Source organism: Seriola dumerili, unplaced genomic scaffold (genome assembly GCF_002260705.1).
Source record: "Seriola dumerili isolate Sdu_G_001 unplaced genomic scaffold, Sdu_1.0 BDQW01000002.1, whole genome shotgun sequence".
NCBI classification, from domain to species: Eukaryota; Metazoa; Chordata; class Actinopteri; order Carangiformes; family Carangidae; genus Seriola; species Seriola dumerili.
In genome coordinates this window covers 4,799,692-4,820,289 of record NW_019174257.1, presented here as the reverse complement: position 1 = coordinate 4,820,289, position 20,598 = coordinate 4,799,692, and the positions used below count along the sequence as shown (strand labels likewise).

The 20,598-nt window shown below is 39.2% G+C and overlaps 2 protein-coding genes across 2 annotated transcripts; both read left to right on the top strand.

Annotated features, from left to right (window-relative positions):
• The first annotated feature begins 3,304 nt into the window (after window positions 1-3,304).
• nppc (natriuretic peptide C) lies at window positions 3,305-6,903 on the top strand. The gene is made up of 3 exons (XM_022738233.1): window positions 3,305-3,521; window positions 4,586-4,879; window positions 6,376-6,903. The coding sequence occupies exons 1-2, from the start codon at window positions 3,429-3,431 to the stop codon at window positions 4,856-4,858; spliced, it is 366 nt and encodes a 121-aa protein (XP_022593954.1). The 5' UTR covers window positions 3,305-3,428; the 3' UTR covers window positions 4,859-4,879; window positions 6,376-6,903.
• A 4,476-nt stretch (window positions 6,904-11,379) lies between these two features.
• Window positions 11,380-19,736, top strand: ncl (nucleolin). The gene is made up of 16 exons (XM_022752518.1): window positions 11,380-11,526; window positions 12,551-12,649; window positions 12,749-12,869; window positions 13,201-13,320; window positions 13,743-13,988; window positions 14,221-14,367; window positions 14,833-14,916; window positions 15,097-15,220; window positions 15,565-15,701; window positions 15,868-15,994; window positions 16,261-16,397; window positions 17,033-17,162; window positions 17,484-17,626; window positions 17,863-17,989; window positions 18,388-18,680; window positions 18,979-19,736. Exons 1-16 carry the CDS (start codon window positions 11,509-11,511, stop codon window positions 19,041-19,043), a joined length of 2,118 nt encoding a protein of 705 aa, XP_022608239.1. The 5' UTR covers window positions 11,380-11,508; the 3' UTR covers window positions 19,044-19,736.
• Window positions 19,737-20,598: the final 862 nt, after the last annotated feature.

Here is a 20,598-nt window from a genome sequence, read left to right as displayed (position 1 = left end):
AATTCCCCACTGCAGTGGCTCAAAGGTGGAGGACTGCTCACACTGACCAGGGAAATGTGTCAAACTGTGCCTCTGTGCTGTGTTATAAGAGGGCAAAGCAGAGGTTAAAAAAGTATGCATGTTCAGTAAATATTCTCTGAATTAATAAATTCACCTCTAATCTGCTGTTTGACGTGAACTCCTTTGTCCTTACAGACCCAGTTGGCGAACAAACACATACATGCAGGGAAGTTTCATTTTCCTTACACAATCATTTATTGTAAAACTGCAATATTTTCATATCAGCCTGGTTTGCTAGATACTGTTGCCGGTTGATACAGTATAACACAATAGTGTTTCCCAGTTCATGAGAGGTTTTGAGTCTGTTGTTGTAGTGTCTGGTTGCTCTTTCCTGGGAAAATTCTGCCCAGCAATTCTTCTATTTATTCCTGGGCATTCAGGAATGAATAGAAGAGCTGGGTAATGATAATCACCATGGCTGAGCAGAAGCAGAAGAAAAGAGCACCAGCTACTAAAACTCAAACAAGCATGACAACACATTGCTTCGTTCAGAAATAATCTCTTAGAAGTGCAGTGCAGAAGCACCAACTGCTGGAAAAAGAAAAGATTTTGAGGAGGAAGAAAGAATAAAATATTACCTATGGGCACATGACAGACGAGCCACACACAAGTCTGAATTGGAGTCTGACTTTTTAGGCCCTGCTTAATGTAATTTTTTTCTTTTTTGGACTTACATTTGTCAGACATCAACATAACTTTTTATATTACACTGCAAACAATGTAGTTTGTCTCCTGTCCCGTGTAACATGTAAAATATGTTTTCTTGGTGATATATTGGAGGGATTTTTGCCTCTTATAACAGTAAATATCAGATATTGGTTCCTTCCTGAGAAATGCAGCAGAAAAAAGACTAAACTTTTTGGCACATTTTACCATGTGTAGTCATGGCAATATTTGGTGGGGTTTTTTTTCATGAAAACTTCAATAAGATCATGGATATTTATTGTAAACTTTAACACATACAATAAGTGACAATTCTCCTTATCAGTCATGCCCTGGTGTGCAACCAAAGAAAAAGAGCAGTGCATGTTGGGAAGGCTGACATACAGTATTTAGGATGGCCTAAGCAAGTGGATGTCAAGGGCAACATCACTGCTGCTGTCTATCACACAAACACCACCTTTGTTGCATACAGTGCACTTTCTAGATTCACGTTTTAAGGCTGGTAAAACTCTAGAAGTAAAATAAATATGAACATCACACAGAAAATTTGGGATTTATTAATTTTCTTTCATACCATGGCTTATGCCTAATCTGCTCTACCTCATTGGGATTTTCACATACTCGCAATTTACTGTGAACAAAGGCTTATTTTTACAGGATGGTATTGATCCAGTAAACATGCGACTACAGTATGATGGGGTATTCACTTTTCGGCACAGCAAATACTGCCACTCTGTGTTCCAAAACAGATGGTGCTGCCTAAGATTGCAGCTCTGCTCTGCAGGGCCCGGACGGCTCCGCAATCATTCCACACCGCAAAAAAAAGACCGTTTTAATGAGGCCTTTTGTTTCACCTCACAGTGTGTACATCATTTTCTTAAAACAAGTAAATCAGTCTCTCAATGGGGTGAGATGGTTTCACTTCATGGCTCCTCAATAAGTTGTCGAACTCCTGACACCAGTAAAGTAATGTGCCAATTGTGACTTGTTTTAACACACTTCTAGAACATTCCTGCTCTGGGTGAAGCCGTAACCGTTGCATTTATAATAGAATATAATAATATTATATAATATAATACAATTTCTCCTAAAATTAGATGAGACTACATGGTATTATATTAGATTAACAGATTAACAAATTCCTGTCACCAGGTAATCAAGCATCAATGATAGGTTCAACACTGTATCAGAGGATGAGTCTTTAGGGTTGTACTCAGTTCAACTTCTTCTATACTGCACGTCTTTGGTGCTACAAAGAATTTTCTGAAAAGCTTTCTCTTACCTGAAATAAGGCATCCTCAGCCTTTTACAATCATAATCATTGTCAGGTAGTTCACTCAGCACCCGAATATTTCGAGAAAGATTTTTATTCCACCAGGCTTCAAAGTGTTCTCTTCTGTTCTGGAACTTTATTATGCTCTATTGATGCAATATATATTCTGGACTGACACTGTAGGAGTAATTGTTATTAATGTAGGGTTCAGAAGCTGTAACATTAACAGAAGGTTACTAACCACAAGAGTCTCAATCAGCCTTCTTTTTGTGTGCGGAGATCTGGATGGAGGCACATACAATCTCATCAAAACACTCATCACTGTGAGGCTTTGCATCAAAGTAGCCTCAGCCAAGTACATAGTGCAACGCTACAGGTCTCACTGCAGTAAAAACAAAACTACAAAATGTAGATCTCCAAGATCCACAAAGCCAGAAACATCACACATGAACTAAAGCCATCCAAATCAAGACACATTAATAATTCCTTTATGATGAGGCTTCCATCTCTTAACCACCAGATCCAGTTCACTATGACTGTACCATGGTGACACGTGTCACCAACTCAGTTTTCCAGTAATCTCTTTGCAGATGCGTAAAAAGATATGTTGCAACACAAACGTGTTACCTGCATTCTTTCCATCAAACCGCAAAAGTCATATTCATTAACCAGTCATTCAATCACCAGTTTTATGTTGAGAGATAAAATCTCACTTTTAAGGAGGCAAAGACATCCGTTTATTTATGGTGCAATTTCACTTGTTTAAGATCGGTTCAAGAAAGTCTTTAGATTAAGAAAACTCCACTTGATCAGACGAACTTCTCGGAAAAATATGTAATTATTTAGTTCCGGTGGCACAATTTCAATTTTCAATATACCCATCAAGTAGCCTAAATGTGGCAGTCTCATTCGCACAGTAGAATATATGACTTGTTAAAATATTTCGCAGGCGGCTGGCATCTTAGAAGTAATTTATCTGCCAAAGTCGCTCTTCAGCACTTAACCATCAGCCTTTGAAATCACCTTTGATTTCAGCTGCTGTATCTCAGCCAGAGGTATAAAAGTAAAAAAAAGAAAAGAAAAAAAAGTGCATTTTGATAGCTCATAGCCTATCTTGTTTCCCCCCAAAGCCCCGATGACCGGAGCTTGTATCATTTAATTAATCCCTGGCATGACGCGCTCAGAGGCAGGTAGAGAAAACAGGCATTTGGCGAGGAAGGAGGACCATTACGCAGGTTGTCATGACATCACCATGGGCTGGCTATAAAGCGGTGAGGACTAATACACAGAGTTAGAGGAGCACTTGAGGAGCTTTGGAGTAAAGGACGGACTGAAGCCTCTTATGTTTAACAGCTGACTGGCTGCTGTTACTGTCCCTCTTTCTGAACTTGAGCGCAGAGGAAATCTCTTAAAGAACACGAGACTTGTCAAAATGAACTTGTCGTACTTGGTAGCTTGTGGACTTATGGTCACCCTGCTTTCTGTAAGGATGGGGGCAAAACCTTTATCTCAGGCACAGCAGAAGGTAAGAAGAGGTTACTTATATTCTTAATATTGAGAACTGAGGCTTCGCACTATTAGCTGATGGAAGCTGAATGCTGAGTGAACAGCTGTTCTGTGGTTCGGGCGCCCAAGACTGTTTGTTTTACGCATCATATTTCATAATTTCAGTCATGCCTAGCAATTCAACGAAGGCAATTTTTTCCACTCTCTCAATCTAAAACTTCCAAGTAAATTTTTTTCTAGCACTTTACTTCTAAAGAGAGAGCATGTTTCAGTGATGTCTAACATCATCTCCACCGTATTTTTGCTCTCCAGCATCATTTGTCACTTTTAGTGTTTAAGCGCACACATTGAAGTAATGTGGCAACTCAAAAGGAAACAAAAAGAAGAAAGAAAGCATTAGAATTAAAAAAAAGTAACACTTTGAGCAACATAACGAACGACTTTCCAGGATAAAGCTATTCAGGTTCAACTTTGAACGAATCTTTTCCAATTGTTCGCCAATATTAAAACTACAGCAAGCGAAACGTTTTGTGCGTAATTACCCCGCGGAATCAACTGAATAACACAGAATAAGTATTTGAATTAAGAATTTTAGTGATTAGCTCACATGGCAAGAATTTCGGACAACTGCATGTTGATAGAACAGCGTTCAGACCAGAAGAGCCGGCTACAGGCACCTGTCTTATATGACTCATTACTGAGGACAACAGTTATGTCTGAAGTGTCAGAGCTGATCTGTAGCTGCACTTAGTAAAAATGAATGTTCAGGATTTTCTATGGATATTATTTGAGGTTTGAATCTTGTCGAAACTTCATTTTTGGCCAGACAGAACCACTCTCCATCTCAGTCAGTCATATAGAGCCGTGCGTAAAAAGAATGGCAATTTTTTTTTTTTTTACCTCTTGGCCAATGCACACGTGTTTGAAAGTGCTTAATTACGCACTTAGTTGAGGTTTTCTCAAAATCAAACGTCATTGTTCTGCTCAAACAAGCACCGAGCATGTATTTCCATCTTATCAAAAGCATATCTCTTTGCACAACGTATTTGCCTAAGGGAGACATCGTTTTTATCTCTGTTGCAGTCTCTTAGAAGTTTGCTGGGCGAGGAGCTGGCGGAGTTTCTGGAGTCGGAGGAGAGGGAGAGGCGGCTAGATGCTGTGCGCTCTCGGATACGGTTACTGCGAGATTTACGCATGGACACCCGCGCCAGAGGGATGTGGGCTCGTCTCCTCAACGACCAACCCGCGCCGAGGAAACACAAATCGGGAAACAAGAAAGGGGGCTCCACGTCGCGGAGTGGCTGCTTCGGACACAAGATGGACAGGATAGGGACCATCAGCGGCATGGGCTGCTAGGGCTGGACCTGCTCTGTGATGGTGAGTGGTCTTTCAAATCACAGTCTCACTTCAGTTTTAGATAGATAACCTGACATACCGATAAATAAACAGAGCCAGGGTGGTAAAAAGGAAGAGAGAATGTGGAGGAATGAATGGAGGGAAAATGAGAAGGAGGAGTAAAGAAACAATTAAGAGAGAAATGAAAGATTGTGCAGAAGAAAGAATGAATGGATGATACAAGTAAAAGAAGGAAACTAAAGAAGAAGAACACATCAAATGTACAGTAGTTACCAGTGGTCATCTAAGGAAGAAAGGTGAAAGTGAAAGAATAAGAAAGGGAGAAAACGCTGAAGCTGTTTTCTGTGTTATCAAAGGTCTGTAAAGGGTCAAGTGTGCAGAGAAGGAAGGAAGGAAGGAAGGAAGGGAGGAAGGGAGGAAGGGAAAGAGAAAGAAATAACCAACGAAGAAAAGATGTTCAAGTCAGATTATAGTGTTTTCTTGATGTCGTCTCAGGACACTTAGCTTTGAGCTTTGCATCCACACTTAGGCCAGTTTAGACTAATCAGCTCTTAGTGACATCAATATACAGTACAACAAACGGACAGTGATGACTTTCAGGTGATTAATTCAGTCTGCATCAAAGGTCAGCTTGATGGGGGGAATCACATTAAGCACAACACATTGAACACACGGCTGTCTGACTGACTCCTCATAATCAGAGTACTTGATACTTGAGATCATGTTAAGATGCATGGAGGGGTCTAGCAGTGTTCTCCTCCGACAGGAACTCCCTTAAGACTGCAGGAAAGCCCACTCAGACTGATGAAAACTGATGTATGGGAAACAGTCCAGTGGGTTTTTAGGAAGTCAACTCTTGTATTTATGCGCATCATTATGAATGGTCCCATCTGCTTGATCTAGAAAAAAAGAGGGATATATCATGTTCAAGATAAAAGAGGACAGGGAGGGATGGAGGAAGGAAGTGGTGATGCAGACCCACATACATTTATACACACACTTGAAAACACAGCACCCTGTGGTGGCCGGGACCTTTCTGGGAAACCCATTCTCTTTACTCAAGTGATTTTGAGGAAAACAACAAAGGGGCTGTGGCTGTGAGTAAAGTAATGAGGAAGTTAGGTGGCGCACAATTAGTCCTGAGGCCTTTTTGTGGTTGTGGCAAGCTATGAGTTCCTGGGGGGGGGGGGGATCTTGTGACTAACTTTAATGAGTATGTGTGTTTTTCATCAGTTGACACCCATCTCTCCTTCCAACAGGCTGCAGCGTATCAGAAATGTTAAAGTCCGTGTTGGACGTGCGTTTGTCAGAGGTGAAATGGTTAGGTGAGGAGTCAGGGAGAGCATTTTAACGGAGCATAAAGATGACAAGTAAATTTGGAGATTCCCAGAATGATCTAATGAGCAGGCATTAGATTAAAACTGCTAGATGAGAGAATAAATGAGCGTGTGTTTATTATGTTTTTTCTTAAAGCTCAGTCTAACCTCACTCCTCCTTTCTTCTCTCTCTCTCTCTAGATCTCTGGACGATAGGTTTGGACACCAGAAGGTTCAGTTTGTTATCAACTGAGGGGGAAAAAGAAGAAAAACTCAGCAAGTGACAGATTTTCGGTACGAAAGGCACCTCGACCAGCATAAACAAAGACTAAGATAACAACGCTACAAAACCCTCATATAAATATATATATATTAAATATGCAGGTATATATACATATATGTATACCATACAAAATGGTCAACGGATACAAACACAGATGCATACGACAAGATGGCAGGCAAAGGTGTAAAAACTACAAACTGCAAAGCTGTATATTGTTGCTGCTGCTGTACATTCATGTACTTCATCTTCCCCTGCATAAATGTATTTATGTTTAAAAAAAACTATTTATATGTTTATAAAAAAAGAGATATTTATAAATATGAGTTTTATTTATGTAACATTTTGAAAATGGACGCAAACTGCAGGTCAATTCTGTTTGTAACTTTTTCTTTTGTCTCAAATAGTTGTAAATGTTTTCAAAAATGATAAAAAGAACATTCCATGTGCACTTACATGTATCCTCTCGGGGTTTTATGTTTCAATGAAACTGGTAAATTTTAGTTACTGAACATTTTCTGCATGGCTTCCAGGTGGAAAAAAAAAGTATTCTGAAGAGCTTGTTGGATGCTATGAAAAAAGCTACATTGTTTTCAGCCTGACCACCATTCATTTCTATGCAGTTCAGATTTTGAAAAGATTTCCACAGGGAGTGTAACACAAGTTTTCACACCACTAGGGGCATGTGTACCAGTAAAATCTCCAAACAGAGGAATGGCATCTATCAAGCCACTTTGAAAATAAATCACTTACTGAGGTATTCACAGATGATTAATACAGAGAAAACATTTTGTAGACACACTGTGACCTGGAGTGAAACTGAGATCAACAGTATAATAAAGCTTAATTTCCAAATCACCAATCATCTAATAGTAAGGAAGTCAGTGGGTCTCAAAAGCAGACAGGTTCATGAAGCTCTTTTGACCCAGAAGAAGAAGCAGAAGAGAGGAAGAGATTCTCTAGGCACTAGCACCTATTTGTAGTGACCTTTAGCAGCTTTAAGTGTTATGATAATGGTCTGGTATGGTACGGTATGATACGTCATTATTAATATGGCAATTATCTAAAAGCAGAGTTTCCAAAATGAAAGGGATAAAGTGAAACATCGTAATCATAATTAGTTTTGTCCTTCATGTTGAAGAACACATAGGAAAATGTTCATAATATTACAGCAGTTTTATTCATACGATTTTATTCATGAAAATGCAATTGATTATGATGAATATGACTCATTGATTCAAAGGTCACTGACAAACAAGACAGGGTGAGAAAACCCATTTTATTTTATTGTGGGAGGCTCAAATTCACTGTGATACAAACTTCGACTCATACACATACAAGCACATGATGTGGTCTTAATGGAAAAGTACAAAGATAACACTGTACTTGCTCAGTACACTGACTGTGACAATAGCAGCTAAGTGCCACATTTACACTGAAAAATACAAAGGCAACACACACACATACACACATACACCTCATATAGTTGGTGGCCCAACTGAACACTGATCACAAAAACCTGAGAAAAGAAAGGAAGTAATGTGGGCAATCATGATAACACCTGTCAAACATGGATAAAAGCTTCTCACAAGCTGAAGCCCACCAAAAGAGAAGGGCATACGCTGAACAGGATAGTTGCTAAAATGTACCCCGCAGAACTAAAGCAGCACCAGTGCTCCGTGTTGTGAGCTTCGTTAAGCTGATCTCTGTTATATTCATTCAAAGTTTGCATCAAAGGCCAGCGTCAAAGATAAATTACCTTGAGAGAGAGAACAACTGTAGACCCTCATAGGAGCTATGGAGTCTGACAACTGCTCTGAATGGTTGCATAACAAGAGGGTAATATGGGTAATATTTTATGGGACTGGTTTCTCCCTATGGCTCACACACCGTACCCCCCACCCCACCCCCACCCCCTACCTCCACAATAAAACCTCCTTGCTGAGGTTTTTATGACCCTTCTTGCAATGCTGGAGTATCTCTAGCCATATATTTTTATTTCAATATCACAATTCACTTTTAAAAACAAACTTCTTCATTTTTGTATATGATTATCTTTCTATTATTGCATTTTTTAAAAACCCTATAGATTATTCTGAATCATGTTTTTGAAGTATTTCTGGCTGAATTGTTTTATAAAATGTGCCTTATATACAAATTTGAGGCTGTTGGTTTATTATGTCTGAAGCCTAACAATAAGTTCATGAGCAGAGTGAGAAGATATTCTTTAAAACTCAGAGAACTGCAGATATTCCTTGTTGAAAAAAAATGTCCCAGGAGGAAAGAGAGTGAAAGTGTTCTAAAGACAATGGGTAGAACTAATCCTTGTGCTTACTTTTCGATGTTTATATGTTTCTGTTATTTTTGTCCACCCCATGTGATACTTTGATTATGCAATGCTGCTGTTCCTTTTTGATTTTCAAGCGCTTTTCCAGTCAATAAACATATAACAGATAAGCGTTTTTAGTAATTATCTCCATTAGCAAGGTTGCAGACACTGTCAAAAATTATTGACATTTAAAGAAATATTACCAAGGATTTACCTCTGTGTGTTTAAATATTACTATGGACCATTTTGGGTGGTTGCCTAGAAATAAATGTGCATTTTCATGTGATAAAGGAAATCCCTTCTGAACTAAAATCCCTCAATGCATTAATTCCCCTCTATATGCTCTCTATTCATTGGATTCACTCAATTTAACCCTAAAAACAGAAGAGAATAGCAGGTACAGACAGGGTGGATAGAAGGGGGTTTAAGGAGAAGAATTGCTTTGTTCATCTTGCAAATTCAACATAGTTCATTTGAAAAACAGCAAGAAAATAGTAATTAAATGCATGAAGGCAACAGCACTAAAAAAAGGACTGATGTTGTATCACATAGCCAGGAGGAATACAGCACACAAAGAGGCATTCATTTTCATATCAAATAAACACTGAAATGTTAGGGAATTTGAATTCTGAAACACATTGCTCATGTCGACTATGTGGTTCAAATCACGTTTGTCAAACTCGCCACTACTGCTTGCTGCATCAGCAATCTAACATCAGTTTGTTTTATTTCTCTTTGAAAAATATCATGCCATGTGTGTGTGTGTCATTGCGTAAAAAAAAGGTTCAATCCACAACTCATTGTAAATAGTTATTTAATAATTTGCACTTAAACAACAAATGACAAGAAAATTGAGTAGAGATAAAGACAAAAATGTTGTAAAGACTTTGTGAAAGTCTTGTGAAACATGAGGAACACATGTTCTTTCATAGGCCTACATTAGCATGGGATGTAAGCATCTTCGACAGCAGGTTGGGTGGACCTTTTTCACAGCAGACATTTTGACTTGTTAAGGAACACTGATGTAGCTCATGACATTAATGATGGCTCTAATCCATCTTCATGTTCCAGCATGCCACATCAGTGAGCAAGGATGCACAATATCAGGGTGTTGAAAGCCTACATGCTTTATGGTATTAATTGCACCTGTGTTTATCATCCTATTGCAGATCAAAAAATCATTACAAAGGGAAAAAGATGTTATTTTCTCAACATAATTTATTTACTTTACATACTTTACATATGGTTTAATAATAATTATTATTATACACCTTTTCTCTTTCAAGGAAACTCCCATCACATCAGTTGATGACCAGTAATTTCAATTTGTTTACATGGCAGAAAATACTTTATATACAGTATACAACACTTCATTATCATTAACATCCTACATTATGCATTATACAACGTACTTATCTCTCTGTGCGAATCGGGTAATATAGCTATACAATGAAAGCAACAGGGTGATTGAGGTGGAATGGTTTGCTCCACCCTGTGCTTTGTGAAATAAGTGAGGGATGTAAAATGCAATGCTGCCTCTGTGTGGTGTTGAGGGTTAATTACTCAAATGTGCTGTTCAATGTCCCTTGGGAATCAACTGGCTGACTGAAATACTTTATACCTTGTACACACACACACACACACAAAGACAGGCAGATAGATACATAGAAGTTTTCTATGAAGTTGCTTCAAAGGAAGATTGTGTAACAGGATCAAAAGCTCCAGAACAGCTAGGTAGCGATTAAATGGACCTTGTGGTGAGATGTTTTGTCAATTACTGTTTCCAAAATGAATAATGAACTTTCAACATCAACATTTAAGTCAACATACACTAGATGAAAAATTTAAAATGCTCTGAAAAATGTTATCTTTTTTAACTTACTTAACTTTATTTTATCAATGATGGAAGAACATCTTATAACATTATGCTATAGTCAAACTATTCTAGAAAGTACAAGTAGAGATGTGCTATGCAGCAGCAAAATTGGAGTATTGTAGTAAAGCAGAAGCTCAAATTCGTAAAACGCTTAATTAAATTCAAGTTATACCACTATTTCGTGTTCATCCGGGGTAATATACAGCTGGTAGCACATTGCTCCGCGTGGTAGACTACACACGTGGTTGATGGTTGATGGCAACTTGCCCAGACCACGTGGTTGATATAAACAGCTGCATGGGACATAAAGACGGTATAGTGATCATACAATGCACAGTGAGGTCCAAAAGTCGAAAGCGGTCTCAGACTTTTGGACCCCACTGTATATAATTGTAGCATCTATGAAAATGTGTTTTTCTCTAAACATTTAATTCCTACCATGTGGAAACAAATTCAGTGTTTCTTGTTAAATTCATTTAGTTATTACTTTCGGCAGTAAAACATTGCTCTTTGATAATCTATTATTTTATTTATTTCATGTATGCGTTTATACGTGTTAACTATTTGTCGCTTGTTTTTGTACAGTAATAAAAACCCACGTCGCTTGTCTGAGTAGGCGAGGCGCGGGCACGATGCAAATATTCTAACTTGTGATTGGTGGGCAAAGTCATGTGGGCGGGTCGGCGTGGACGCGCAGAGTAGGAGAGTAAGGAGCGCGTCTTCGACTAGTCTGTCTTTCCTGTCCAATGTCCCACCGAGTCGGCAGAGCCACGTGCATGTGTTAGCCATTTCGTTACTTGTCTCCAAACGTCCAATTCATTGTGTTTCTGTGAAACACACGACAGCAACATGGTCAAGTTAGCCAAGGTAAGACAAAATTACGTGTATTTCACCGTGAAAGTGCGTGTGTTTGATAGAAATGAAGCCGTGTGTTTCTGCGTGAGGCCTATACAGAGAAGTTACTGCGTTTGTGGGGAAAAAGGAAACTAACACCGGCAGAAAACATCTCCTCGACTCCCAAAGCTTGTGCTTTCTGCTAATTAATTACACCGTGTCTGTAAGAGTATGCTTGGTCGAAACAGTATGGGGGAAATTGCACTAGTCCTAAACGTTTCTTTGGTCGAGATCAGCCATGTTTGTGCCTTGCTGGTGGTTTTCTGGCCTGCTAACGTTAACCGACTACTCAAGATGGCATTCATGCGCGCTCTCGATTTATAAGCACGGGATTTAGAGATACATAGAGAAGAGATTGAATTAAATTAATTAATACCTACAACTATTTGATAAGTAGGTTAAATAAAATATTTGTGTTATATTAGCTAACACGTCGTTGGTTAACTGTTAGCATTAGCACAGTGGTTAACGGATGCAGAACCGAAGCTTATTCCCTCCGATTCGTTAGCATGATAAGTATAGTTTACGGTGTTTACTTTTTTATCAGGCGTTAAGTTTAAATCGGCGCCGATTGCAATTTTCTCGCAGCCGTCGTGCATTTAAAAGCTCTACAGGAAACGGTAAAATTGCATGCTAGCTTCCCCACCTCCTGTGCTCCACGTGGGTTGTGCGCCTGCTCCGAGAGAGACACGAGGTGAAAAACCAAGAGCAAATTGCCGCCCAGACAGCTTTCACTAAACGCGGTTAGTGTGACCCACCTAAATCAATTGGTAAAATGATTAATTTTAACATTTTTATAGAGGTGGGGTTACTTGTGGTCTTCGCTTTTAAGTACCACATGGTGTAATCCCCACCCCCATACCTCAAATGTTAGCAAACATGCTGAAGCAGCATGCATGGAGTACCATACGTCTGTATTTCATTCAGTAGCAAAACATGCTTTGATAAGTATAATTAATCTTAAACGATTTCTTGTAATTTATCCCGTTTCTTGCAGGCAGCAGCCAAACAAGCAGCGCAAAAGAAGAAGGCTCCCCCACCCCCTAAAGATGTGGAAGAGGAATCCAGTGAAGAGGAAAGCAGTGATGAGGAAGAGGTACAGTATGTTTTGACTTTGATGTAGTTTTCAAGAATTTGTGGGTTTTTCTACACACGTTTTTGTAAGTCATCTTAATAAGTGTTTTATTTATTACAGACTCCTCCACCTAAAGTGGTGAAGAAAGCAGCACCAGCTAAAGCTACCCCAGTCGTCAAAAATGGCACTGCTGCCAAAAAAGCAGAAAGTGAAGATGATGACGACGATGATGATGATTCAGGTAAACAATTAAAATCAACACACCTAAGATATTTTGATATATATAGGAGAAAAAGAATTTGCTCAGGTTTTGATTTTTTTTTTTTTTTTTTTTTACTGGAGTGTGGCTACTTCACTAACAGTGGGGATTTTACATGTCATATGATCTTTAAATTAGTTTCATATCATGAAAGTGAACTGATGGGATTTTTGCTTAGGTTGGACACCTTAATCAGATGAAATGTAGCATTGCATTCATTCATGAAATTCAGCAGCTGGATTTCTAGTGGTGATGGATATATTCTGAGTATTGAAGTGTGTGATTAAGTCTCATGCTTTCACTCCATTTACAGAGGAGGAGTCTGAGGAGGAGGCCCCACCACCAAAGAAGACCCCTGCAAAAGCAAAACCTGCACCAGCCAAGGCAGCGCCTGCAAAGGCTGAGGAGTCTGATGATGATGACGACGACGATGGTAAGACCTGCAACATTGTGATAAAAGAAATTTTGTGTATTTTTTTTTTTTTTTTAAACTGGTTCTTTGTTTCAATAAATACTATTGACCTAGCCTTTGGCCATTATTATATAATTGGCTAAAATAATTTCAATACATGTCAAATATTTGCAACCTATGTGAAAATGACCACATAACCTCCATTTCTTGGCATGCATGTGGTTGTTAAGTACCCATGTGTGTAATGTAAGGAGGAAAAGTGAATGCAGCGCTATGTCTTCGGTGCCGGTGTGTGTTATCGTCTGCCGGTTCTATCCTCAATCGCTGTGACATTCTTGCATTTAATGGCTGTTGGTGGAGTCTAAAGAGGTTTTTCCTCTGCAGAAAAGATGAAATGCTGTCCACTTTTTATTGAAATTGACTATTTAGTGTGTGTCGTCTAGATGAGTCAGAAGAAGAGGCCCCACCACCCAAAAAAGCAGCCAAGCCTGCTGCTAAAGCTGCTGCCAAGCCCTCAGTGAAGGCCCAACCTGCAAAGGAGTCCTCTGAGGATGATGAAGATTCAGAAGAAGAGGCTCCACCTCCCAAGAAGGCTACTCCAGCTAAACCAGCAGCCAAACAAGCTGCAAAGGCCAAGCCTGCTAAGGAGGCATCTGACGACGACGATGATGATGACGACGATGACGATGGTTAGACTGAGCCTTTGATTTATTTTTTGTTTTACCTTTATTTTTGTGATACTAAGTCAGTGTGGAGTTGCTGGCTTGAAAACCAGTTAAAACTGTATGATGATCAACAAGGGACTTAATACTGATCATGTATGATGTCACCTTTTTTAGTGTCTGATGCAGGTTGTCATAGGTTTGAATTTGGTCACACTGACCATCTGATAGAACTGTTAACAATGTTTCTGCTTTTCAGACTCTGAAGAGGAGATGGATACCACTCCTGCTCAACCAGCCACCAAGGCAAAGAAAGCAGGCATGGTTAAGGCCAAGGAGGAGTCAGAGGATGATGAAGATGACGACGATGATGATGACGATGATGAAGATGACGAGGAAGAAGAGGGTGAGTCTTATGGGAAAATTGAATGTGGGCCAACTGCCAAAACTTCTATGCTAAATCAAGCTAACAATTACATAGACATGTCGTCTAAAAGATTGACAATCATTTTTTAAAGGCATATTTAAGATTGTTACATGTCACCTTTTTACTTAAAAAATGCGAGTTGATAAATGAAAATCTGAAATTCATTTGAAACATGGTTGAGATGGAGATGGTGCTATATTAAGAGATCAAAGAAGAAAAATGAAAACAGCTTTGTAGGTTAAAGAAATTTAACGTGTTTCTGCTTCTTCCACCTCAATCTAACCAGTGCACATATTTTTAGACACTTAACATCAACAATACATGAAGCATAGTTATGGTAAAGCCTTCAAGCCCAAAGTTTTAACACCATTTGCCTGTTTCATTCTTTTTCTGTATTTGCTGGACAGCTGTAAATTAAATAATGCATCACTCGTATCTCAATAGAAGCCCCTGTGACCCCTGGAAAGAGGAAGGCAGAGAGCAAGAAGGACACACCTCCTGCCAAAAAGGCAAAGTCAGAAGGTGAAGGTAAGAATAAATGCCCTGACCTGTTAATAAAATTTCAATATTTATTATGATGATCAACAAGGGACTTAATACTGATGTGTGATGTCACCTTATTATTCTGAATCTGACACAATTGATGCAATTAATAGAATTTTACACAAAGAATAAAACTCAGTGGAACTTTGCTCTCCCATTTTCCAGGGTTCTGTCTGTTTGTTGGAAACTTGAACTCCAACAAAGACTTTGACGAAATCAAATCATCGCTGAGGAAATTCTTCTCCAAGAACAGTCTTGAGGTTGCTGATGTCCGGTTAGGAGGATCCAAGTAAGCAACCATTAAATATTAAATACTTATTTTTATAATTATTATTATTATTATTAGTACTTACTTTTTTGATTACATACAGTTGGTTAGTACAGGTTGGGTATGGACAGAAATGGCATTGTAAAACTGTTCAATTTTGTAACTTTAAATAAACACATTGGCTGGTACATTCTGACAATTTCCTTTCAATTCATAGTGAAGACAAAATTAATCCCACTAAAAAGTGAAATAGATGGGCAGATGCAGCCCAAGTCATTGCTATATGAAACTACAAGTTCTTGGACTTTTGTTTCTTTTTTTAAAACAAGAATGTCTAATTGTTCTTCCATGGCTTGCCTCAACAGGAAATTTGGCTATGTGGACTTCTCAACTGAGGAGGATATGCAAAAGGCACTGGAGCTTAATGGCAAAAAGTTCATGGGTCAGGAGTTGAAGTTGGACAGGGCCCGCAGCAAAGACAGTTCACAGGAGGGGAAGAAAGGTAAATGACTCGTGTTCCTCTGCACATCTGGTGAAGTGTTTATTAAAAAAAAAAAAAAAAAAACTGGATTATTTCCAGGCAGTTGGCTTTGGCAATTAATACATTTCCTAGAAGAGTGAAAAGAAGTTAGTTCCATTACATATGCTGACATTGATACGTCTTCCAGAAAGGGACGCAAGGACACTGTTTGTAAAAAACCTTCCCTTCTCTGCGACGGCTGATGACCTGAGGGAAGTCTTTGAAGACGCGGTTGATGTCAGGTTACCTCCAGGCCAGAACGGTTCAAACAGAGGGTAAGAACAAGCCTGCATGTAACACAAGAAAACTACATGAGTCCTAAAAGGGTAGATGAGAATCCTACAGTGTAAGAGCCTGACTTGCCTTGAGATTGTAGTTGTAGGAAATCGGTTGTCCCCATCATCTTCACATCTTTATAAACTAACATTTTATAGAATACAATTGAATCTAGTTTTTGTGTCTTAGTACTCAAACTTACCATCCATTTACAACTGAGCTGAATTTCAGCTAACAATACTAATCATCCCTTCTCCATTGACAGCATTGCCTACATCGAGTTTAAAACTGAGGCTGAAGCAGAGAAGATGCTGGAGGAGGCTCAGGGAGCTGATGTACAGGGGAGGTCCATCATGATTGACTACGTTGGAGAAAAGAGTCAGAAAGGGGCGAAAGTAGGAGGTAAACTCTTCAGACATCATGTAAAACCATGAAAGCTACTTTGGTATTAAAAATGAGACTTAATAAAAGGTTGTGGTATAATTCATTACTTGTTTCATTATAGGAGTAGAATGTGTTATAGCAATAGAATCATAATGTTTTAACAGTAAGATGCTGTGTATTTCACAATTGGGTATTGGAGAAGTGTGGGCCACTTCAGGATAGTATAAAATAGCTCCTATAGGTACAAGTTAGCCCTGAATGCTAACCTACTGCATTGCATTCAAATGTTTTGTATTTTCACCTTGATCACTGACACCACCGTGCATTATGTATTAAAAGGTCTTCAGTTTTCCTCAAACCAAATTTTAAGTTATTATAATTACTATGTTGATTACAAAGCTCTGGACATGTATTCATGTTCCATTGAGCCTCAGAATGAATATTTCAAGAACCTGCATTTGAATATGGCCAGACTTGCTGGTGCTGTTTTGTTTTGTTTTGTTTTTTTGTTTTTTTTGTTTGTTTGTTTGTTTTTGGGTAAAGATCTTCAGGAGAATCCAGTATTGATCTGGTTCAAGTGTCATATGAAAGAAAAAAGAAAATGCTCCATCTTATTTGTCTCACTAGTCCCCTTCCTCCTTCTCTCCCTATAGGGGCAGGAGCAGCCAGTAAAACACTGGTAGTGAATAATCTTGCCTTCAGTGCCACAGAGGAAGTCTTACAGTCCACATTCGAGAAGGCTGTGTCCATAAGGATTCCACAGAAAGATGGTAGAGTCAAAGGGTAAGTGTCTGTATTGACTGGTAAAACGGTCTGTTATATTGGATTTGATTTTCATCCTTGGCATTAAATCTCAAACTGCTAGACCTTCTCATGAGCTCCTCTTAATCTTACCCATGATTCTGCATGGATTCGCACGAGAAGCAGAGCCAAAGCACAGTTAGAACAGGCTTGCCCTGGTCTCATATGGGTGTTGCTTATGTCTGGTGTGCAACAGATAGAAAAGTCTAATTGAGGAATTGTTTCACAGTAAAATTGGATTACAAACAAACATTGGAATGTTTTTGTTTTCTTCTTTTCCTAATGTGTTGCTTCTTTCCATAGTTTTGCTTTTGTAGAGTTTGAGAGCACAGATGATGCTAAAGAAGCTTTGGAAAATCTTAACAACACAGAAATTGAAGGCCGGTCGATTCGACTGGAGTACAGCCAGAACAGCGGTGGCAGAGACGGGGGAAGAGGAAACTCAGGTAGCTCTTCAAAGTGAAAATTGTGGTCTGTTTGGTTTTTGACCCCAGTTGACTTGGCCAGATATGATGACAACTTGACCTCCTGAAATTCTGTGACGATTCAAAGATAGTCAAGTCCTGATCTGGTCTGGTCATGAGATATAAGCTGGTTGTAGCATTTTTATTTTTCAAAATAATGTGTTGAATAAAATCAAATTGAACCCTAAACGATTTAATGATGGCTTCTCTTTGCCCAGGTCCAACAAAAACCCTCTTCGTCAAGGGACTCTCTGAGGACACGACAGATCAGACCCTTAAAGATTCGTTTGATGGCGCCGTAGCAGCCAGGATAGTCACAGACAGAGACACAGGCTCATCTAAAGGGTAAGTTTGGAGAATTGTAAATACACCGTCTGACTGTTCACGCTTCTCGTGAGCGCCGCTCTGTCCACTAGTGACAGTGTACGGATTCGCATGAGAAGCAGAGCAAACTCGCAGTTAAACAGGCAGCTACCTTAGTGGGAGTTGCCCATGTCTGATGTGAAACAAAAGCAATACAATGACTGATTGGAATTTAAAGTATTGTGAAAGGCAGTCATACTTTCTTAGGTTAAGCGTTAAATCAGCTTTTCAATTTGATCTGATTGTTTAAACTAATTACTTTTTAATGTTAGGGTTATAATTATAATAGGAATTCCCCTTTTTGGTGACTCCAAACCACTCATTAGTTTCCATGTTACTTTTGACGAAACTTAAGTAAGCCTTTCTGTCTTGCCTTGCAGCTTTGGCTTTGTGGACTTTGACAATGAAGATGACTGCAAGGCAGCCAAGGAGGCAATGGAGGACGGTGAGATCGATGGGAGCAAGGTGACCCTGGACTATGCCAAACCCAAGGGTGAAGGAGGTTTCCGCGGAGGCCGAGGTGGTGGTGGATTCGGTGGCGGATTTGGTGGCCGCGGTGGGGGCAGAGGAGGTCGCGGCGGATTTGGTGGTTTTGGAGGCCGCGGCGGCGGTGGTAGAGGAAGGGGAGGCCCTCGTGGAGGTGGACGCGGAGGCGGACGTGGCGGCTTCGGAGGTAAAGGAAATTATTGGATTTGAGGTGGAAAGCAAAGAAGTTAGCAATTTTTGTCCACAAAGCAGTGGATAGAATGTGATCAGATACTAGGTTAGATCTGTAAGCAATAAAATGTTTTCTGAAAATATTTTTTAAAACGGATAATCAGAACACCTGCCCAGGCAAAATATAAGAAACTAGTGATAACTAACTCTACTGTATGCAAAATGCCCTTCAGAGTTGAAGCAGAATATTCTTTATATTTTTAGCATGTTTGGTGCTGCTGGCTGTTAATCAGTTGCCTTTGTTTTCATTTTAGGTGGAAGAGGTGGCGGTGGATTTGGAGCCAAACCCCAGGGCAAGAAAATCAAGTTTGATGACTAAATCCTTAGTCTATTTTACTTTTTGAATGGACTCTGGTTTCATCAATTTTCAGAGCTTTTGGACATTCCAGAAAGCGTCATTGATATATATTTAACTGTTAATGGGCATTTTAGCCCTTTATTTAGATCCCTCAACCTTCCCCACCCTTGTGTGCCAGAATGGTACTTCTGACCTTCTCAGCTCAAGTACTACGTGCAAGTACTGAATGTCCCGAATGCAAACCTGCACCTCTTGCCCTCATTAGCTTACTTGCTTTTCCGAAGGAGTGAAATGGAATGGGTCTGGCAAACAAGTTTGCTGTGAAAAATATGCGCGTCTTTGTCAGATACATTGTGTAAATTTAAACAGTTTGTATGATTTCATTTTACCTTTTTGTAAAAAAAAAAAAAAAATACACTTGTATCAATATGTTTTTGTTTTTATTTTGTTTGTCATTTAGTTTGCTTTAGGTGCCAAGTTTTACTGTAATGTGCAAAGCATATTTTGATAGGTTTGAGAGTTGGGTGTTAAGAGAAAGGCAAAGATGTTTTCATGTTTGTTTTGGTGGGGCACCAGTCAGTGCCTGAGTCAGAGGATGAATGACCTTATCTATGTAACATAAAATATTTGTAGTGCATTGACTAATTTTTCCCATCTGAGAATCTCAAGATTTTCATGTGATTGAATAAAACCTTGTAGGTGGTGATTTTTAAATGTCTGTCCTCATTGCACTCATCAGTCCCACAGGTTTGAATATAGTTTCAGTCAATGTTGAACACAGTTGTCAAGTATGGTACATTTACTGAGTTGCTACTTTATATCTCACTTACTTTAAATCTTATTGCATCTAATACAACACACCATCCTTGCAATAAATCCTGCCTTTTTGAAGCTTGTCAAAATATGTTGTCAGTTGTTGAGTCAGCTCTAGTAATTATGATGCAATTGTAATGCATCATGTTAAGTGACAAATGGGAATGGACAGATCATGAAAAAAAATGCTGTTTATCATTTATTTTAAACCTGTCTGCTCTGGAATGGATAGGAAATTGTTGGTTTACAAGCATCGGTGACAACTGAACTGCCCGAGTTTTGTTGCGTTTTTAAATTGCTGCATCACTTGCAGACAGGTGACAAAGGGAAAACAAACATTAGTAAGGTGCTGGGTCATCATGTGCTGTCAGAACAGCTTCAATGCATCCTAGCATTGATTCCACAGCTGGAAGGACAGAACATCTTCCAAAAGATATTCTGACTTCATGTTTTGATAATGGTGGATGAACACATTGGTCCAAAATCTCAGGTGTTCAGTTGGGTTGAGATCTCGTGACTGAAAGCCATAGCATATAATCCACACCATTTTCCCACTCAAGCCATTCAGTGACCCCTCCAGCGCCCAGTATTTGCTGTGTTTTTCTATTTATTCAGATTTTTCCTTTCATTTGTCCACATTAGTAAATAGCTAAATTATTAAACTGAAAACAGCTGATGGATGGCAAACGTTTTCCACCAGGTGGCAGTCTCCATCAGGTAGCCTTTTTGTCTGACACAGACAATGGCCACAATGGGAAACTGC